The sequence below is a fragment of the Bidens hawaiensis genome, unplaced genomic scaffold (genome assembly GCF_021521415.1).
Source record: "Bidens hawaiensis isolate Kalapana, Puna unplaced genomic scaffold, B.hawaiensis_p1.1 tig00056691_1, whole genome shotgun sequence".
Lineage (NCBI taxonomy): Eukaryota > Viridiplantae > Streptophyta > Magnoliopsida > Asterales > Asteraceae > Bidens > Bidens hawaiensis.
Genome location: NW_027500202.1, coordinates 25,216 through 46,561, shown reverse-complemented (window position 1 = coordinate 46,561; position 21,346 = coordinate 25,216). Strand labels below are relative to the sequence as shown.

The 21,346-nt window shown below is 36.0% G+C and overlaps 1 protein-coding gene across 1 annotated transcript; it reads right to left on the bottom strand.

Moving 5' to 3' along the window:
- Positions 1-7,820: 7,820 nt before the first annotated feature.
- LOC143601544 (nuclear/nucleolar GTPase 2-like) lies at positions 7,821-10,550 on the bottom strand. Its single transcript, XM_077078931.1, has 8 exons — positions 10,506-10,550; positions 9,167-9,268; positions 8,980-9,084; positions 8,759-8,887; positions 8,536-8,676; positions 8,351-8,451; positions 8,195-8,252; positions 7,821-8,093 (listed from the first exon to the last, which is right to left on the bottom strand). Exons 1-8 carry the CDS (start codon positions 10,548-10,550, stop codon positions 7,821-7,823), a joined length of 954 nt encoding a protein of 317 aa, XP_076935046.1.
- Positions 10,551-21,346: the final 10,796 nt, after the last annotated feature.

Below are 21,346 nucleotides of genomic sequence, written 5' to 3'. Positions count from 1 at the left end.
TAAGTAATTTTAACCAATTAGCAAGATAAACTGGGCGATGGCTATTACGACGGTACAAGCAAGTGAATAAGTTGTCGATAAGCGCGATGCCAGATGAACTAGGTGATGACAATTACGACGGTCCAACCAAATGAGCAAGTAAATAAGTTGTCGATATGCACGATGCTAGATGAATTGGGAGATGGCTATTACGACGGTTCAATAAAATACGCAAATAAGCATATAACACGTTAGGCATAAATTGTTATACACATATAATTAACAGTTGCAAGTTGAGTATTAAATAATAATAAAATATTTAGAAACGCATATTTCCCCAAAACAGTAAAAATTCATTAAAAGGGTGAGTGAGATACTCACCTGATTAGATGAACAAAATACAAATACGGATGATGTGAGAAAGATAAATCCTTCGGGATATAATGTCAAGGATTCCTATTTAAATAATATTATTTCAAGAGTTAAATATGAATAATATAATATGATTTAATGAATTAAGATTTCGGTGTGATTTGAGTTATAATTGGGATTATAATATTATATATTTGAACGATTGATTTATATAGTTAAAATCATTAGTCTTATTAATTATAAATTTACCAATAATTATCCCTGTTTAAAATTATAATTAAATACTAAAATAATTTAAATACTTAAAATATAAGATATGTTTGAAATAATAAAATCTAAATAAACAAATAATTTCATATTAAAAAAAATATTTTAATTAAATGTAAATTGAGATATACTTTTCATTATTTGAATAAATAAAATACTAATATATAAGTAAATAGATAATCATAATAACAATGTGTAGTTATTTAAATATAATATGCAGTTGGATATAAATATTTTGATTGAATCTTTTGACGAAATTTAATTATAAACATGTATTTAACATATTTAAATAAAATTATATTTTTTTATATTTTTATAAGAATAAATACACAAATATTATATATACATATAGTTAAAAGAATGTTCATCTATAAGGAAGCACCAATAATGGTGTCGATTTTTTTTAAAATAAAATAACCATAGTATATTATTATTAAGGTATACTTAATATACTTACATATATATATATATATATATATATATATATATATATATATATATATTATACAAATATGTATACGAAAACTAGTAACTAGATTAATTGACAAGACACGTTAACGTTCTGACGTCGGTTTGATAAAATACTATTTACTTTATATTTAATACTAATTACAATAATTTATAAAAATCATTTAAAGGCTTTAAAATAATTAAACAAAAACTAAAAGAGCAAAAGGGGCTGGACGGCTCCCAGATGAACACACACCAAAAATCCAACTGAACTGGGTTGTCATATGGCAATCAGATGCAATGAAAACTTTAAATACAAAATCTGATTCCCCCCCAATTGATAAAGAACCCTAATTATCTAATCTGTTTCTCTGTTTACTGACTGTTAAATTAATGTTATAATTATTACCTGTATATAATTATTACCTGTATTCATGACGGATTGATGATGAACTATGAATGAATAACGACGACCTTAACGAGATCACGAACTCATAACATCGAATATGTAAAATATAATTAGACTTAGGTTAATGATTGCGAGGTCCAGAAGACTGTGTACACTCGTTTAATTGTAATAATATAAACTGTTGGATATATATTGAGATGGTGTTATATTCCTGTTTTGGATAAAAATTAGCTAAGGATAATGTATCCAAATCTGTTATGTGAGGTTTAGTGCTAAACTGATGACAATGAATATAAGAACGAAATTGAGATGAACACAACGATTTGTTGCGAGGAAAAACCCTTTGACCTTGTTCAGATCAAAAGAAAAAAACCCCGGGTGATGACAACTTGTCGATCACCAATTTATTAATCAAAAAAGGTTACAAGTGTTTGGAGATTGTGATCGATGTTACAATGGAGTGCTAGTGTATAGAGAGAAATGTAAGTTCTGCTCTAAGTGTGTGTATATACAAGTAAGTCCTAATCGATCATTATCTTGATGTTTATAAAGGAAATTACACATAACAATAACTTCTAACTATCCGCCACTCTTCCACAACTCCTCTAACGTTCGTTTGACCACGTGCTGAGAACTTTCCAGTAGCGAATATTAAGATAGACTCATTCATAGAGTCGTTGCTCTTGTTGAATAATAACCTACACACGTGAAACAATTGTTAATAACACCAACCTCTGAGGATCCTTGATCTTTGACATGGCTCTGGAACTCTTCGGGAGGATAACTGATCCAGATAGATATTCAAGGATAACATATCCTCAGTATTAAAAATATCAGTCCTAACAATTCCCATCTTGTTCAAATATAAATTGTTTTTTATACAGATCCCCTATTCCAAATTAAAACGTCGATAGTAGTTCATTTAGGTATTAGGGCGATTTTCTAAGATTATTTCCAAGTATACAGTGAAGATTGAGGTCCAAGCATGTTAATCAGGTTGCAGATTGTGATCTGGGTTTGGGCATGTGCAAACGAGTTCCTGTTTAAATGATATATTATAATAAGTTTATACATATTGCAGATCAATCCCTAGAGTTTAAAGATGGAAAAAAAAACGAGTAAAAGTATCCCTTGAGGTGGAAATTGTATACGGTTGAAAGTTAATAATATATATTTATTAAATGATAATAATATAATAATATATTTATAAACGCGATATTTTATTGATAAAATTTTTCAAACTTCTAAACGGGGTGGGTGAATGACGAAAAACAACAATTTGGAAAGTTCGTATTATTACACATAGTTTGGCTATAACCCGGTTGTGATTTCTTGAACAATCTTTAACAATTTTAATAACTTTTTTTTTTCAAACAACAGTGTTCTCCCCTTCAATAAGTAGATACGCCAGAAAAATAGGACGAAAAATATTGTCGTCAAAATTTTCAAGAAAAATGCCCCTCTTATTCTCCCATAAAAAATTTGTTTAAGAAAATTTTCTAAAATTTTTTTTTAATAACACTCTTTTTCCACGTGGTAAGCATGTAAACACTCTCACTCGCCTATATACGCTTGATATGTCCCTCATTCGTCTAGAATGATGGCTCATTTGCCGAACATGTTTAAATGGCCTATAAGTTTGGTTATTGACAAATGGGGTGTCCATACGCTTAGGATCAAGCGTATCATGACAGATCTCAAGCGTATGGGCTGCAGAGAATGACTATAGGCGAATCATATTTGTTTTGGATAAAAATATGTTAAGGATAATGTATCCAAATCCGTAAAAGTGAGGTATAGTCCTATGCTAATAACAACGATTGTATGAATGAAAATGGAATGAACAACGTGATTTGTTGCGAGGAAAAACCCTTTGATCTTGTTCAGATCAAAAGAAAAAAACCCCGGGTGATAACAACTCATCGATCACCAATTTATTAATCACAAAAAAGCTTACAAGTGTCTTGGAGATTATGATCGATGTTATAACGAATGCTAATGTGTAGAGAGAATTATGAGTTCTGCCATGAGTGTGTGTGATTACAAGTGTCTCCCTAATCGATCATTATCTGAATGTTTATAAAGGAAATTGCAATTAACTATAACTCATAACTATCTGACACTCTTCCACAACTCCTCTAACGTTCATTGACCACGTGTTGGGAGCCTCCAGTAGCGAACTTTAAGGTAGGCTTAGTCATAGAGTCGTTACTTTCTGTTGAATATTAACCTACACACATGAAACAATTGTTAAAAATACCAACCTCTGAGGATCCTTGATCTTTGATATGGCTCTGGAACTCTTCAAGAGGATAACTGATCCAGACACATCTTCAAGGATAACATATCCTCAGTATTGAAAATATCAGTCCTAACAATTGCCCCCAAAATGGCGGGTGTTTATGCTTTACAGCTGGCATTTTGAAATTTGAATCTTCTGCGAAAACTGAGTGATTAGACGGTTGCCAGAAATATTTACTATCAAGCACTTGATATTAATCATAACCGCCTATATATGCCGTCCCTATATCTCTTTTATAATCACATATCCAGGCGACACATCAGGTATCCTTTCTTTTCTCTTTACTTTCTTTGTTTTCATAATAATGTCAGTCGCTTCGTCTTCTTCACCTCCCTCTAAGACGTCCGACCTATCCTCCGACGGCTCCGGGTTGACGGAGATGCAACCACAGAATCTAATCGCCAATCCATCTATCGAAATCTGCAAACTCACAGGTCTCGGAATCGATGAATTCCATCCTTTATTTCCGCCAAAAACCATGTTCCGACCGTATGACTCTGGCGTCCGTTGCCACATATATTCACAAGCTTGGGTGTGTTTTTCGGCTTGCCCTTTCCTCATTGGCTATCGTTATCCGTTCCCTTCTTTCACACACAGCTTTTTCGAATCCACTGGCATATCTTACATCCAAGCTATGTCGATGCTTTGGAGAGTGTTAGGCACCATCGAAAGAATTATTGAGGAAGAAAAAATCGACTTTGGTCTTCCAGAGTTGTCCTATCTGTATACTCTCACAACCTATGGTCCAGCCCGATTCCTTTTGAAATCCAAACCTCGACAACCCATTCCGATTTTAAAACTCACTTTGAACGATTCCTTTTGGAGAAATCAATTCTTCTTCGTGAAACGTGACTCCATACCCGGAGGGGCTGACCTTCCTTCAAAATGGGTCAGAAAGGGTAGGATCCTGGATCCTTAATAACGATATGATCTTTGATGACTAATATAACTTTGCATCCTCTTTTTATTTGCAGTTGAGAATTTCGCTTCGTTGGCTAAGTTACTTGGTACTGAAGAGAAAACAAAACGGTTCCTTGCACTGGATACCGAAGTTAGAACTTTCCAAGCCCGTTTCATCGAAGCTTTTTGTGAGATCTCCTCAGATTCCAATATGTCAAGTAGGTTTAGTATAATAATTTCAATGTAAATAAAATTAGATAGAATACTTATATGTTAACTTAATAATAGGCGCTAAGAATCTCAGAAATCTGCTAGCAAGTTCTCCTTGGAAGACATCGATAGTATGATCACTCCTCAAGATATCAAGAAAGAAGCTTTGAAGGCAACAACTAGTTCTGAGCCTAAGACTGCAACTACTAGAGCCAAGTCAGTTGCTTCCAAGAGAAAGAGGTCCTCTGAGCCCGAAACCCACTTTGACGTGATCCTCACTGTAAGTATCCTGTATCCTGCTTTTTTGAATATGAGGATCCAATATCCTTTTAACCCTTGCTTAACTGTTGGTTACAGGCTGTGAATGCTTTCAAAGAGCATTATGAAAAGATTGTGAGCCAGATGAGTGATAAGCTGTTCGGGTTAGGAAATGCGGTGATCAACAAGGATAAAGCCTTAGCCAAGCTCAAGAGGCAGCTAGAGGATCAAGTATCCATAGCGAATGTCCAGTTCCAAGAGGAAGTTAAGCAGGCTACAGAAGAGGCTAAGATGTGGGCTGCCAGGTCGATGCTGGAGGCAAGGATTAATATGGCGATGGAGGCCGGTGATCCTGCTTTCGACTGGGCGACCTGGAATGTGCAGAAGTGGAAAACTACTCTGGCGGCTCTCGGTGGCGATGAGGATATGGAGATGGCTGAGGAGAATGAAGCTGGGACTAGTGGAGTCAAGGATGTGGCGGAAGCTGATGAAGGAGCGGGTGCTGCGAAAGGCGAGGAAGCAGCTTGAATGGGCGATGAAGGATATTGAAGACAAGGCCCGAGCCCATTTTTTTATGCTGATGTTTTGATGGATAGTTCGGTTGTAATAAACAATAGTAATTAGGATTTAAGGATCACCGATCCTCAAGACAATTCTCAGGGGTACCGAAGGTGGATGGATCCTCTGTTTGTGTGGATGAAACCTTTGGTACCTCTGACTTTTATTTACCTGCACATTAAGAACAATTAGTATCACCTACTTAACCCGGGTGGATGGTCCATCTTTCGTGTGGAGAAATCCGGGTTAAGGATTTTGGATAAGTCCTCGCGACTTATGTTTAATAATATAAAACTTTTGTCTATTTGCTTGTTAATGTGAATGTTTTGTTGAAAATTTCAAAAATTGTTCTTGATTGAAAGAAATGTTCATGAAAGAATATTCTCAAAAAATTTTAAGATAGAACATCCTTAAAATTAATAAAAAGAAAACTTTAGGAAAGAACATTCTTAAGCCCAAACTTTAGGATAGAATATCCTTAAAAATAAAGAGAAATTTTTAGGATTTAATATCCTTGAAGGAATAATTCAAAAACTGTCAAGTCTTTAAACAAAAATTACTTATAATAAAGTTATAAGTAGGAATTGTACCACAAGCTCTAAGTAGGCCTTAGTTAGCATAAGTACCGATTCTTCTGTGATCCTTGAAGAAGTAATTTAAGGATTCTCAATCCACAGGGCTTGATCTTCGTAATCAACTTAGAAAATCTGTTGCAAACAAGTTATAATGTTAATCGGGATTGAACCCATTAGACTTGGGACAAGATCAAATGATAAACTGGGGACAAGCCCGTGAACTGGGGACAAGCCCAAAACTGGGGACTAGCCCAAAACTGGGGACAAGCCCAAAACTGGGGACTGGCCCAAGGATATGGATGTCAACTGGGGACTCGCCCAAACCGGAATTTAGCCCAAACGTAAGATAACATGAAAATGTTTTTAACCGGTGGTATGGTACGTCTACCATAAATCGTAGTATCCTCCATATAGCTGAAAAAACGAAATTGTCAGCCACTAAGCGTGTACTGGTCCCGATGCCCCGGACTATACGTTGGATAACGTGCGCTACATGCGAGAGTGTAGAAACTCTAATTCATAAGAAAGGTGAAAACCTTTAAACCTTAGGGGATATGACCAGCGGGGGTCATACCCAATCGTGGGCTAGGCCAAGGGAAATAGTAGAGTACCTTAAGGGGGTGTTTGGTACAGAGAATGGAATTATAGAGAAATGGAATAGAGAAATGGAATTGCAGAGAAAGGGAATTGGTCTGGAGAATGAGAATTGACTGTTCTGTTTGGTAGTACAGAGATTTCAATAGAGAAATATAGCTAAGAATCATTTCTCTTGTTTGGTACATAGGAAATAAACAGAGAATTATATCAACTTTATCATTAGCACAAGTATTTTTTTCATAACAAATATTTATTAAAAAATAAAAAAACATATAAAAAGATGCATAAATTCCAACCAAAATATGCATTGATTAATATACCAATTACCTTCTTTCATTTTCTCCACAGCAGCAAGCAGTGGTTTGCGGTTCACTTTCTTTAACCACTGGCACGCAGAAGAGCATATTAACTATTATGTCATGAAGATGCTTTCATTTGAGGATAGTGGAGCTTTTAATATAGCGAGACAACGTTGTCATACATTTATTCTATGTTTATTCTATATGTTTTTTATGTGTGAGGCTAGAAGGAACCAACTTTATTATTACCAGGACAAGCAAGGACGAACGCTCATTTACAAGGGAATCATCACGCCCATTTGCATAGAAATACTCAACTTTAAACACCCGTATACAAGTGAAACAACTTATGTGACAGGAAAAACATGTACATTAAACGCCTGTATAGCACAATCCCTTAATTCCACAAATCCTTCTATAATAATAATTTATAATCAAACTATTCAGGAGCATTTGTTTGTTACAGTTCAATTGAATATAAACTTGTTCTAACACATAAAACAAAATTTTAGTCAAGTATCACTCTCAAAGGTGCATAAATTGGTTACAACAGCCAGTGCATAAATAGCCCAAAAAGTAAAATAGATCATTAAAACCAGATAAAATTACCAAAAAAACCTATGCAAGAAAACCGAAACCTATGATCAAACTTCATTTGCAGCATCCCCCTTTAGCTCATTCTCAGTAAACAGATCCTCTTGAAAAGGAACATCTTTTAGCTGCTGTGAGGAAACAATGTCTTCAATGCTTCTTTTTGCTGCTAAATCTTTGTCCTCGTCAACCACCACATCTTCCTTCGCTACATCAGCTTCTTCTGGTCCGTCTTGCTTTGGAGGTGGAACAAAAAAGGGTATCTTACCCCTCTGCCAATCATGTAAAACCATTTTTGCTGCAGTCATCAAATCAGGTTCACCTCCCTGTATATTCAAACATAAAACATATATCACAATACTCATTTTGAATAAAGCAAATTACTTTCACATGTTTAACCCATTGGAGAATAGAGAGAAAAAGTTACCCTTAGAAGTTTGCCTGTTAATTTGCATAACTGAACCAGAAAGTCATTCTCATCTTCCCTGTGACATAAAATCAAATAAAATTTAAATTGAATTTGCAATTCTAAAAATACTAATACTTCTTTATGAGACAAATATATCAGAAAAATAAGGCATACCACTGTTTTATCTTGTATGCTCTTTCAAGGTGTTCTTTCTTGACACGGTTCAACACTTCACCAATGTGTTCTGTGGCATCATGCAAATTCGTGACTCGAACCTGCAAATATAACACACTAAGCATAAGAAAAATCTTTGAAATGAAAGTGAATTGTTATTATGATAAAAGTTAAAATTCACATACCACGCCCTTTAAAACAATATCAGTTTCTGTATCACTGCTTCCATAAACAACACCAGGACAATCGATCAAGAATATCTTTTTTGTAAGTGTTATATATTGCCAAACTTTCGTCTCTCCAGGAATTGGAGCAACCTTACAGACCTTCATAAAAGAACACAAAAAAATATAATCAAGTTCGGTTAAGACCTCCACATGCTTAGAAAAAAAGAAATAATGAACTTACATTTTTCGTACGCAACGTGTTAATTACTGACGACTTTCCAACATTTGGGTACCCAACAAATCCAACCGATATAGCTTGCTTGTCACTTTTTAAGCGTGAAAATTGTTTCAACACCGATAGAAGGGAATTCTGTAAGCAATTTAACAAAAGATCATCAAACAGAAACTAAAATGGCAGAAATCATGCATATACATATGAGTAACTAATAACAATTAGCATACCTTGCCATAAGACTTAGTAATGCTGGCATGAAACGCGAGAGTAGGATATTCTTTAGACAGTACCCTAAGCCATCCTTTTGTGACCCATGGTGGGGTCAAATCACACTGCACAAATGCGAGTAAAAAATTTAATGATCATGGTTACCTTGTTAAAAAGACCTTAGTTACAGAAATAGATCACAGTTACCTTGTTTAACAGTAAAATCATGTGTTTGTGTTTGCAATGCTCTTTTAAATGCTTCTCAAGATGATAACATCTAGTACCTTGAGGATCCCTAGCATCCAACACCTGTAATCAGAAACATGTGTACCACTTATCAATTCATTCCCTCAAACAGCAAACAAGACCCACAGCCGTCAGTCACGGGGCTTTACATCAGAAACCCTAACCAGGCCACCACACCACCGTCACCTAGGGTTCAGAAATTGAACCCGACAACAGTAGGCAAACAGGGGCGACAAGCGACCATCACATCGCACATAGAGGGAGAGAAAAAGAGCATTTCTGATTATGATTAAGGTTTTGTGGGAAAGCGGTGGGTACACACAAATGGAAGAAAAACCAACTTTATACAGCAAGCACAGACAAACTACACAGAACTCAACATCTCAAAACCCAGTTCGTACGATTAATAATAATAAAGTGAAAAGGAAGCTGATATATATAGATTGAATGCTTATGGATCTGTTAATCGGAAATTTGAACCATACCTTGTTTTGGGTTGCGGTGCTCTGAAGGAGGAAGCTGGTGATAGAAGTGAAAAGGAAGAGAATGGAAGTGAGAAATGAAACCCTAGAGAAATGATTTCTTCGCTTTTTTTAGAAAAAAGAAATCAGGGAAATGGAAATGGTTTATTTCCATTTCTCACCTCTTTCTTTCGTAAACAAACAAGAGAATTGTTTCCATTTCCATTTCTCACCCCCCCAATTCTCTGTACCAAACACCCCCTAAGTGTAATGGAGAGGTGGCCAACCTCTTGATCATTAAACATATTATTCATATCCTGCATTGTTACTTAAAACTTGGAAAATAAAAATGTTAAGAATATGTTATCCTTAAATAAGTAAAAATCTAAAATGAATAAGTGATTAGATAGATATTACCGATCTTAGGATCCTTGATCCTCTAAGGTAAATGGATCCTCAAAGGATACTTGATCCTAATCAGAAGAAGTACTTCTTGAGGTGGATAGCATTCCATACTCTTGGTAACCTGTTACCTTCCATTGTGAGCAAATGATATGCCCCTTTTCTGCCTCCGACTCAATTAAATAAGGACCTTCCCATTTGGGTGCTAACTTCTCATCAGTCGGATTGGTTGTGTTTTGAAAAGCTTTCCTCAAGACTAAGTCTCCATCTTGAAATCTCCTGATCCTTGTTGTATATGCCCCAGCTACCTTTTGTTGATAAGCTGCCATTCTGATCTTGGCTAGGTCTCTGAGTTCTTCAACAGTATCCAAGTCTTCGAGAAGGATTTCTTCATTGGCCTCAGGATCACGGATGCTTGTTCTGGCTATAGGGACTACCATTTCTGTAGGAATTACGGCCTCTGAGCCAAACACCAAGAACATAGGGAAGTTCTTTTGCCCACTTTCCTTTCTTGGATCCTAATTTCTTCTTCAAGTTGTTGATGATAATCTTGTTTCTAGACTCCGCTTAACCATTGGCTTGAGGATGGACCGTCATGGAAGTAATCATCTTGATGCCCCAACTGTCACAAAAGTTAGTGGTTCTTTTCCCGATAAACTGGGAACCATTGTCACAAACAATTTAAGAAGGGATACCAAATCTAGTTATAATAGTTCGTTTAATAAAGGATATAACTTCCCTTTCTCGGACTTGCACAAATGCTTCTGCTTCAATCCATTTGGAGAAGTAATCAGTCATAGCAAGAATAAAGACCTTTCCACCTGATGCCTTTGGTAGCTTGCCTTACAATATCCATACCCCATTTCATGAAAGACCATGAAGAGGATATAAGATACATAGGTTCTGCTGGCTGATGAAGGATGTTTGCATGTCTTTGGCAAGCATCACATTTCTTTAAATATTCCATTGCATCCTTCTTCATTGTCGGCCAGAAGTATCCAGTTCTCAGTATCCTGGAAAACAGGGCTCTACCTCCGGTGTGATTACCACAATCACCTTCGTGAAAGTCTTTGAGCACCTCTTGGATTTCAAGATCCTCGATGCACCTCAAGTATGGACCTGCAAGAGATTTCCTGTATAGCATATCATCTAATAAATATATTGTGATACCTTGAGTTTGAAAGATTTGGGAATCTCTGTGGTTGGGATCTCTCCAGTTTGAAGGTATTTCTTGATTGGGAGGATCCAGGATCCTTGGTTGTTTGAGGATGATGGATCCCAAAGTACGATTTGTTTGTCATTTGTTATCTCCCCAACTTCTTATTCTCCTACTGCTGGCGAGAGTATATGAATGATTGGGATCTTCAAGTCTTCTGGAATCTTCAAAGATGAGGCTAAATTTGCCAAGGCATCTGCCCCAGCATTCTCTTTCCTTAGTACCTGTACAATGCTAAATAATTCGAAGGATTTTACTAATTCCTTCACGACATCTAGATATTTGATTAGTTTTTCTCCTTCAACAGCATATGAGCCGTTAAAGTGGTTAGCAATCAATAATGAATCTATATATACTTGAAGATACCTGATCCTCCTGCACTTAGCTAATTGCAAACCTGCGATCAGAGCTTCATACTCTGCCTCATTGTTCGTTGCTTGGAACTCACAGGCTATAGACTGGGGTAATATGTCCCCCTGTGGCGATTTCAGTAGGATCCCTAATCATGTTCCTCTTACATTGGAAGCTCCACCAGTGAAGAGTATCCAAGGATCCTTGGTCTCTTCTAATTGTTGGACCTCCAAGTCGGCTTCTTTCTGCATGTCGCTACTGAAATCAACCACAAATTCTGCGAGTGCTTGTGACTTGATGGTTGTTCTTGGTTCGTACTGAATATCATATGCACTCAATTTCACAGCCCATTTGTCCATCCTTTCTGATATTTCTGGTTTTCTAAACACATTCTTAACAGGATAATTAGTTCTTAAAATAATAGTATGAGTCTCAAAGTAATGTCTTAATTTAGTAGAGGCCATAATAAGTGCAAGAATTAATTTTTCTAAATGAGAATACCTAGCTTCTGCGTCTAAAAGACTCTTAGTTACATAATAAACGGGATGTTGTTCACCTTCATGATCCTTGACAAGGACAACACTTACAGCATTTCCTGACACAACTAGTTACATGTATAAGGATTCTCCATCCACAGGCTTCATCAGAGCTGGAGCTGAGGATAAGTAATCCTTCAAGGCTTTGAGTGCAGCCTCATGCCTTTCTGTCCATTCGAACTTCTTATTTTTCCTAAGAATGTCATAGAAATCTTTGCACTTCTCGGAGGATCTGGAAATGAATATGTTGAGAGCTATTATTCTTCCTGTTAGCCTTTGGACATCTTTAGCATTTACAGGAGACTTCAAGTTGATGATGGCTTCTATCTGCTCGGGGCTTGCTTCTATGCCTCTTTTAGTCACCATATATCCAAGAAACTTTCCAGCCTTAACACCAAAATGGCATTTTGACGGGTTCAGTTTCATGTTATATTGGTCAAGGATATTGAATGCTTCCTCCAGATCTCTGAGGTGATCCTTAGCTTTCTTTGACTTCACCACCATATCGTCTATGTAAACCTCCATAGTCTTGCCTAACTGATCCTTGAACATCATGTTGACTAATCTTTGATATGTTGCCCCTGCATTTCTTAGTCCGAATGGCATAGAAATATAATAGTATATGCCAGTAGGAGTCATGAATGTTGTATCCTCTTGATCAGATGGTTCCATCTGAATTTGTTGAAATCCAGAGGAAGCATCAATAAAGTTGAGCATCTCATGTCCTGCCGTTGCGTCCACCATGGTGTCTATATGTGGTAACGGGAAAAGATCCTTGGGGCATGCTTTGTTTAAAACAGTAAAATCGACACACACACACACACACTCCACTTTCAATTCTTTTTAGAAACAACAACCACATTAGCTAACCATCGAGGATACTTAACCTCTCTGATCATACCGGCCTTAAGAAGTTTTTCAACTTCTTCTTGTATGATCGTGTTCCTCTCAGGTGCGAATTTCATTCGCTTCTGATGGACGGGTTTGACAGATAAATCAAGGCCTAACTTGTGAGTAATTACCTCCTTAGAAATACCTGTCATGTCTGAATGTTTGAAGGTAAACGTGGATTTTCTTCGCTTTAGGAAGGATGTTATATCCTTCTCGATCTCAATAGGGATACTGCATCCTAGGAACACCTTCACGTTTGGATCCTCGGGATCTAAAGATACTTCCTTTATGTCTTTCTCCCGAGCTTCCAGCACGTCCCTAGGATGTTGCTGTGGTTGCTATGCTATTGTCTACTTAGCTGTTGTTTCATTGATGAAGAATAATAGTTCTTGGCTTCGAATTGGTCACCATCTATCCTTACTACTCCCCACGGAGTTGGTAGTTTAATGCATTGATGGTAAGTAGAGGCCACTGCTTTCGTCCCATGTAGCCAATGCCTGCCCAAAATAACATTGCAACAAGAAAGGTTGTTTATAACACATAATTTTTTGTAAGAATTTAACCATTTTCTTCTTGGTTTCTCCACTGAAACCAACTAGCACCGATGTTCTTGGGATGATCTCTGAGTCTGGTATGTTCATCTTTTGAAGAACATCATGTTGGATGATATTGATCGAGCTTCCACTGTCGACCAGGATCCTACATACATAATGGTTAGCAATAAATAAAGTAACAATCAAACCGTCATGGTGAGGATCCTGAATGCTTGATTTATCTTCTTCGTCGAAGAAGATCCTTTTATCAGTGGTTAAGGTGGTGGATATAACCGGTCGATCCCCGTTATCCAATTTGATCTCCTTGGCGAGCCTCTTAGATGCAGAGATGGAAGTGTTACATATGTCTGACCCTCCGGAGATGAAGTTGATCACTTGAGCATCTGATGGGGGCGGAGGTGCTTTATGAGAAACTTCTTCAGGATCCTGGATCCTTGACTTTTTTCTTCCCAATAGCTCTTTGAAGTGGCCCTTGCTCAGGAGGTATCCGATTTCCCTCCTTAAACCGAGGCAATCGTCCGTCATGTGGCCAAAATCCTCATGGAAAGCACACCATTTGGATTTGTCTCTGAAGGTGGTTGACTTTCCGTTCTTTCGTGGCCACCTTGCTTTCTTACCTAGATCCTTCATGGCACAAATTAAACCATGAGTATGTACTGAGAAGTAGTATTCTGAGATGCTCGGGTAATTTTCGTCATCATCTCCTTCTTCAACTGCTCGAACGTTTTGGTTGTTGAACTTGGAGTACGGCTTCGAGTTTTTGTTTCTGTATGAGGATCCTTTATTCTTGTCAGGGGATTCTTAATTCGTCTAAGCAACCAATCGTTCTTGGATCTTTTTGTCATCTTCCAGCCGTGTGAGCCTTAGTGCCCTGTTCCTTACTTCATCTAAAGATCTGCAAGGAGTCATCACAAGATTATCGTAAAAGGGTGAGCCCCTCTGAAGTCCCATCTTGAATGCTTCAACAGCAGTAGCCATGTCAATATTAGGGATTTCTAGAGCTTCTCTGCCGAACCTCGTAACAAAATCCCTAAGAGATTCATCACTAGGTTGGATAACTCGGTATAAATCACTAGTTAACTTCTCAAATTTCCTAATACAGGAAAATTGAATGTTGAACAAGTTAACTAAATGTGAAAAAGAAGTAACTGAAAAGGGAGGAAGACTTAGCAGCCATTTTAATGTTGATCCTGTCAGTGTGGATCCGAAGCCCTTGCATAGGCAGGCTTCCTTGAGTCTCTCAGGAATAGGATTGATCTTCATCCTTTCTCTGTATTGAGCTACATGCTCCTCAGGATCAGTGGTTTCATCATAAGTCTTCATGTTGGGGGTCTGAAATCGCTTCGGGATTTCAGCATCACAGATAGGTGGAGAAAATCTCGATAATTTGTGGCTTCCTTCCGGTATCTCGGCGATTGGACGTATCACCCCGGGAACACTAGATATCATATCCTTAAGCTTTTGTAGTTCCTTAGCTATAGCTTGGTTGATACCTGCATCCTGCATGGAACCACGGTTAGCATCTAAGGATATAGGATCATACAAGTTACCTCTTTTCTGAGTGAAGGTAGGCATCTCGGATGAGTAGCTGAGATAAGAAGCGTATGCTACAGGAGTTGGTCCTCCAGAGGCTATGGTCTGCATGGGGATTTTATCTCCTTCATGGACTTCGGAGGGTCATTGATGTTGAAATCTTGAGGATCCTTGATTCTGAAAGAAGGATCCTTGAGGTTGGGAATTATAGGATCCTTTGTGATATAACCCAGAGGATCCTGGTTGAAGGATGGATGATCCTTGTTGGAAGTATGAGGATCCTTGAGTTTGCTGACCCATGGACCCTTGTTGAAGGATAGATGATCCTGGCTGAAACAACGAGGATCCTTGAGTCTGTTGACCCATGGACCCCTGTTGAAGTATAGATGATTCTGGCTGAAACAACGAGGATCCTTGAGTCTGTTGACCCATGGACCCCTGTTGAAGGATAGATGATCCTTGATGAAACAACGAGGATTCTTGAGTCTGTTGACCCATGGACCCCTGTTACAGGATAGATGATCCTGGCTGAAACAACAAGGATCCTTGAGTCTGTTGACCCATGGACCCCTATTGAAGGATAGATGATCCTTGTGTGAACTGAGCAATGGATCCTGCCCTGTACTGGTGAAATCCATCATCCTAGGCATCAAGGGAGTGTGATCCTCCGCTGGCCTCTTTGTCTTCTTGAGATCTTCTATATCACGAAGGATCCTCTGGTTAGTCTTGTTATGTTGCTCCATGTATGCTTTAACATGCGAAAACATAGATGAAACGTCATTGTTAGTATTAACCGCCAGCGCAGCAGCAGCAGTATTCGAGCTCTGGAAGACTGGTAGTTGTGTCTTGCTTCCAACAGCAGCAGGCCGTGGTGGTCCCGTGATTGGCGGAGGCATCGGCGGCAAAGTTCTTGATGAGAGAGGAACTGAAGACGGCATGGTTGATGAAGCAGAGGTTGATTGAGAGGCCATTGATAGTGATATGGGTATAAAAGATTGAGAATTAATAGGAATAATATGGATTATAGCACCAATTTCCCCACGGTGGGCGCCAAGTTGTTTTGGATAAAAATCTGTTAAGGATAATGTATCCAAATCCGTAAAAGTGAGGTATAGTGCTATGCTAATAACAACGATTGTATGAATGAAAATGGAATGAACAACATGATTTGTTGCGAGGAAAAACCCTTTGATCTTGTTCCGAACAAAAGAAAAAACCCCGGGTGATGACAACTCGTCGATCACCAATTTATTAATCACAAAAAAGCTTACAAGTGTCTTGAAGATTACGATCGATGTTACAATGAATGCTAATGTGTAGAGAGAATTATGAGTTCTGCCCTGAGTGTGTGTAATTACAAGTGTCTCCCTAATCGATCATTATCTCGATGTTTATAAAGGAAATTACAATTATCTATAACTCCTAACTATCCGCCACTCTTCCACAACTCCTCTAACGTTCATTGACCACGTGCTGGGAGCCTCCAGTAGCGAACTTTAAGGTAAATTCAGTCATAGAGTCGTTACTTTCTGTTGAATATTAACCTACACACATGAAACAAATGTTAATAATACCAACCTCTGAGGATCTTTGATCTTTGATATGGCTCTGGAACTCTTCAAGAGGATAACTGATCCAGACACATCTTCAAGGATAACATATCCCTAGTATTGAAAATATCAGTCCTAACAATATTAATCTAAAGCATATGGAGAACAACTCATGAAAGTTCATCACCAAACTCATTCCAAACACCAAATTGAACCATTATAAATCAATCTTTTATCCTGAAATGTAATCCTAATGCTAATTATCAACTAATTATGCTCGTTGAAACTTGAATTAGTCCACAATAGTAGTGAACATAAATAAACACGTCTCAGATATGATTTCACTGATAAATTGATACGTGTCAAGAGTAATTCCCGCTCTGATAGCTACTGAGAAACCACTTATTTCCTCAGCATGATCCATTACAATTACATGATACACCAATTGATATAAGAAGACGAAATAGAATGATTCGAGCCTAAAATTTATTCTCGTTAACGTTTAACCAAAAGATTACAAGGATTCATACACGCATATATATGGAATTTCATTTTTGGTCAAATCAACTTGAAGATTCATTCAAATTCAAGATTCGAGTTTATTTCCTTTAGTGATTTTGGATTAACTCGAAGTCAATTATTGGAGTTTGAAGCCTCATCTTATGCCCAACAACTGTATCCGGATTTATGAGATAAGATGCTAAACCGAGTAAAAAGGGTGATGCTTTAGGTAAAGGAATGAATTTCAATAAAAGACATTGGTTTTTGAGGTGATCATCAAAGTGATTCGATGGCATCGGTATAAGAGGGAGCTTGTTCGATTTTATAGTTTAGACACACATCGAACCATGACTTGTTCATATTAAATATTAATTGCAAGTCAACGACGAGAAATAACGAGTAATTGAAGTTATTTCGGGTGAATTAAATTGGTTTATATAGGTTCATTGGATTTTATCCCTATTGAATGGTATTGACCAACAATAATACCTGTTCATTTTATCGCTACTAATGGTCCCAAATTTAATAAAGTTGACCCTAATGGTCCCACATTAAAAAGGACTTAACGGCGTCATACTTTCTTTTCGGGTTTCAAATTAATGTTTTTGGGCTTTTGATCGGAAGGATGATACGAGTTGATTGATGTATAACTTAGTTCGAAATGGTTGCTGAGAGGTTGTTAATCTTATTAGACATGTTGACCAGATCACTGTCATCATCAAACCATTACGACACTGCCGCCTTACAGACACCACCATGTAACTGTTATTTCTTCGTTCTCTTCACCTCTACAAAACCTCCGTCACCGCCAAACTCTACATTGTTTCACCGTTCAACCCATAATGAAACGGAAAGTTGCAACTTGATATATATGGTAATAACTAGTAAACTAGCCGCGCGTTGCGAAACGAAATCTGTCGGTAAACCCGGATGTGTTAACAGAGGGTCAACACGAATTCGGTGGGTATTGGCTACCTTCGTTACGATATCGAAACTAAACCTAAAAATTATCTAATTATCATAGTTAAATAAAAAAACTAAATTTAAGTAGTGTCACCCGTATAACCAACGTTGGTAAAACCCAAACGTTTCAACCTGAAAATTAAATTCTTCAAATTAACATATTAAAAATAAATAAAAAAATTTGGTATTCAGTTAATTACCGTTGCATATTAACACCATAACTGAAAAATAGATGAACAAAATAACTAGACGAGTGTGATGGCGCCACTTGGCACTATATGCGACTTGCGGCATCTAATATTCATCTTTACTCTGCTAGTAGAAAAATAAATATACATCATTGTTTGAATGTCAAAACACTTCAAAATGGGCCCATCCCTTACCCCTATAGAGAAAACATTTTGGGATGGTCGGCCCACCATACTACAAACGACTTGTTTCAAAATACACCCTATCTTCAACGGTTATATTTTGTTATAATAAACGTTATTAATTATCCATTGTTATCTTTCCGTAACCTCTTTCACTTCACTTTAATTGAGACTCCAACATCATATATCTCCTCAAGTGAGTATTATTGTTATTGTGTATTACTAGGGATGTGGTCTTCATACACCACATCTCATGTGACCGTAGAGGCCTATACGGCTTGTATAGGACTATGCATGCCGTATATGCAACAAAAACAACTTTTCCAGCCTACTGTATAGACCTATACGAGCTGTATAAACGAAAAATAGTGTGTGAAAATCTATGATGGTGTAAGAAGATCCTATTATTATTATTACTAGGTTAGCTACCCGTGTATAACACGGATTTAGCAAATTTAATTTTATAAGTTCAAAATATTTGAAATATCAATAATAATAAGTCTTGATAAGAAAATTGAGAATTAAATATAAAAAATAGAAACATACATTATAGTGAAATAATATATTTTTTTTACTAATACATTGATCACAAGACATGCTAGATATAATATGATCGAATACAATATATATATACAAATTAATTATGTCATGAATTAAAATAAAAAAATATATGTAAACTTATAATTATATTTTACTAAAACAATTCGTTTTTAATAGTAATTAGAAGTTTTTTATAGTAACTATATTACTTAACAATAAAATATTATTTGTTATTAATAGCAATTAGAATTTTAGTGTTACATAACACACATACATGTATCAGATAATTAATTTATAAACAGTTAGAATATGATGTTTCAATTTCATAATCGGATTATAATAAAATAATTTTACTATATTTTCTTTTGTGTATAAATTTATGATGCTTTGTAATAATATTTATAACAAATATAGTAAGTGCATAAAGTTGATGTTATATTCTAGAAATTCAAAGGATGTCTTAGTACCAAACAATATGAAACATAGTGTTTCATTTCATATAACATCAAATGTTTAGATAATATAAAAATGTAAAGAGATAAAATTTTATAAAACAATCATGTCATCTCATCAATAAAGAACAATTTCCATAAAGTCAGACATATGATAAAAAGAAAACACAAACACAATCCCAAAACAAATTGTAAAGAAACATAATATGAACAAACAATTAAAAAAGATAATAAAAAAGGAATCTGTTTGTAATGAAAAAAAACTTCGACTTCTTCGTTTTTGGAATCAACTGTTTGTCATTCCTAGTTGCATCGAACACATACTATGAGTGAACCTTTGGCGGTTTAGTTGACGATAAATCAAACGAGTCGTCAATGTTGTATACATCTTCAAGGTTACACTTCAAATCAACATTGATGAGTTCTAACAACATTGTATGTTTAAATGAGTAAGCTACATTGTATGTTTAAATTAGTTGACTATTACTAATGTGTAGAATAATAAAATACTAAAGTTAGAATATCTATTTATAGATGGTATATTTTGGATTTGAAATTTGAAACCGTTTATTATAATTGTTTATAGGTGTGTTAGTGAAATAAGGATTGATTTACAGTTTCTTGAAGAAACATTACCAAACTATAGAAAAATAATTTAGGGTTTCTCATATATATGAGAGAAATCGGAAAAACCATTAGTTCTGGTCGCCAGTGATTTTGAAGATGAAATTAGAAGTTTCTTATTTAAGTTTTCTAGAGATGAAATTCGAAGTATTATTGCCAGTGATTTTGAAATTTGGGAACGAATTACCGGATCAATGAGAAGAGAGATTGGATTTTGTGAAGGAGTTTTGTGGGATGTTATACATTAGGAATAGGCCAAGAAATAGGGTTTCTGGAAAATTACTAATGTGTTTGTTCGGGTTATAAGTAGTTAATTGCGTTGGGTAAGGATATGAACCGAGTTTGTAAAAAGAGTTTGGTGGGAGGCGGGAATTTGAGAGGAATGACGGGCTAAAAAGATGACATGGCATAAGGAAACTTTTATTTATTAATTAGTATAGATTATTATTATTATTATTATTATTATTATTATTATTATTATTATTATTATTATTCACTAGGTGTGTTCATAATATGATCTTATACAAGGTTGAATCTTTTAACATTTTTTGGAAAAACTGAAGAATATAGGAAGGGGATTATGAAATCAAGATCAACACTGATTGACATAACAAATGATTCGCCAATTGTTGGACATTCTACTGGAAAAAAAACACCATCATAAACATTTTGTGAAAATAGAATAATTGTTACACCTGGATCTAGTGTGGCTTTATTATGAGATCAAGTGCATACCCTTATGTAAAAAGTTGAAGAAGAGTCTCTTGTTAAAAAGATTACATTTGGGAATAACCCAAATTATGTTCTTGCTCCCACGCCTGCAAATACGCCTCAAGTTTACGAGAATAATAATAATGCGCCTGAATCTTTAATTGTGTGTAATCTTGCTTCAGAAAGCTTCAATTTTACTAAGGTTTGGGTTTGTTTTATGATGTGAGGCAAGACTATATTGTTAGAATTTTTTGGGCTAAAGGTGAAAGAAAATTGGGCCTTAAGTAAAGGGTTTTTTTGTTGGGTTTAAATATGTAATTTTTAAATGAGTTTACTTGGTTATGATCTGGGTTATGTAAAAAACTTTTTGTATAAAAATATGCTTAAACATTTTTCATATTGTTTAAACATTAAATATACATACTAGCTTTAGACCTCGTGTATTACACATGTTTATTCAAATAATATAAAAAATTAAAGTTAAT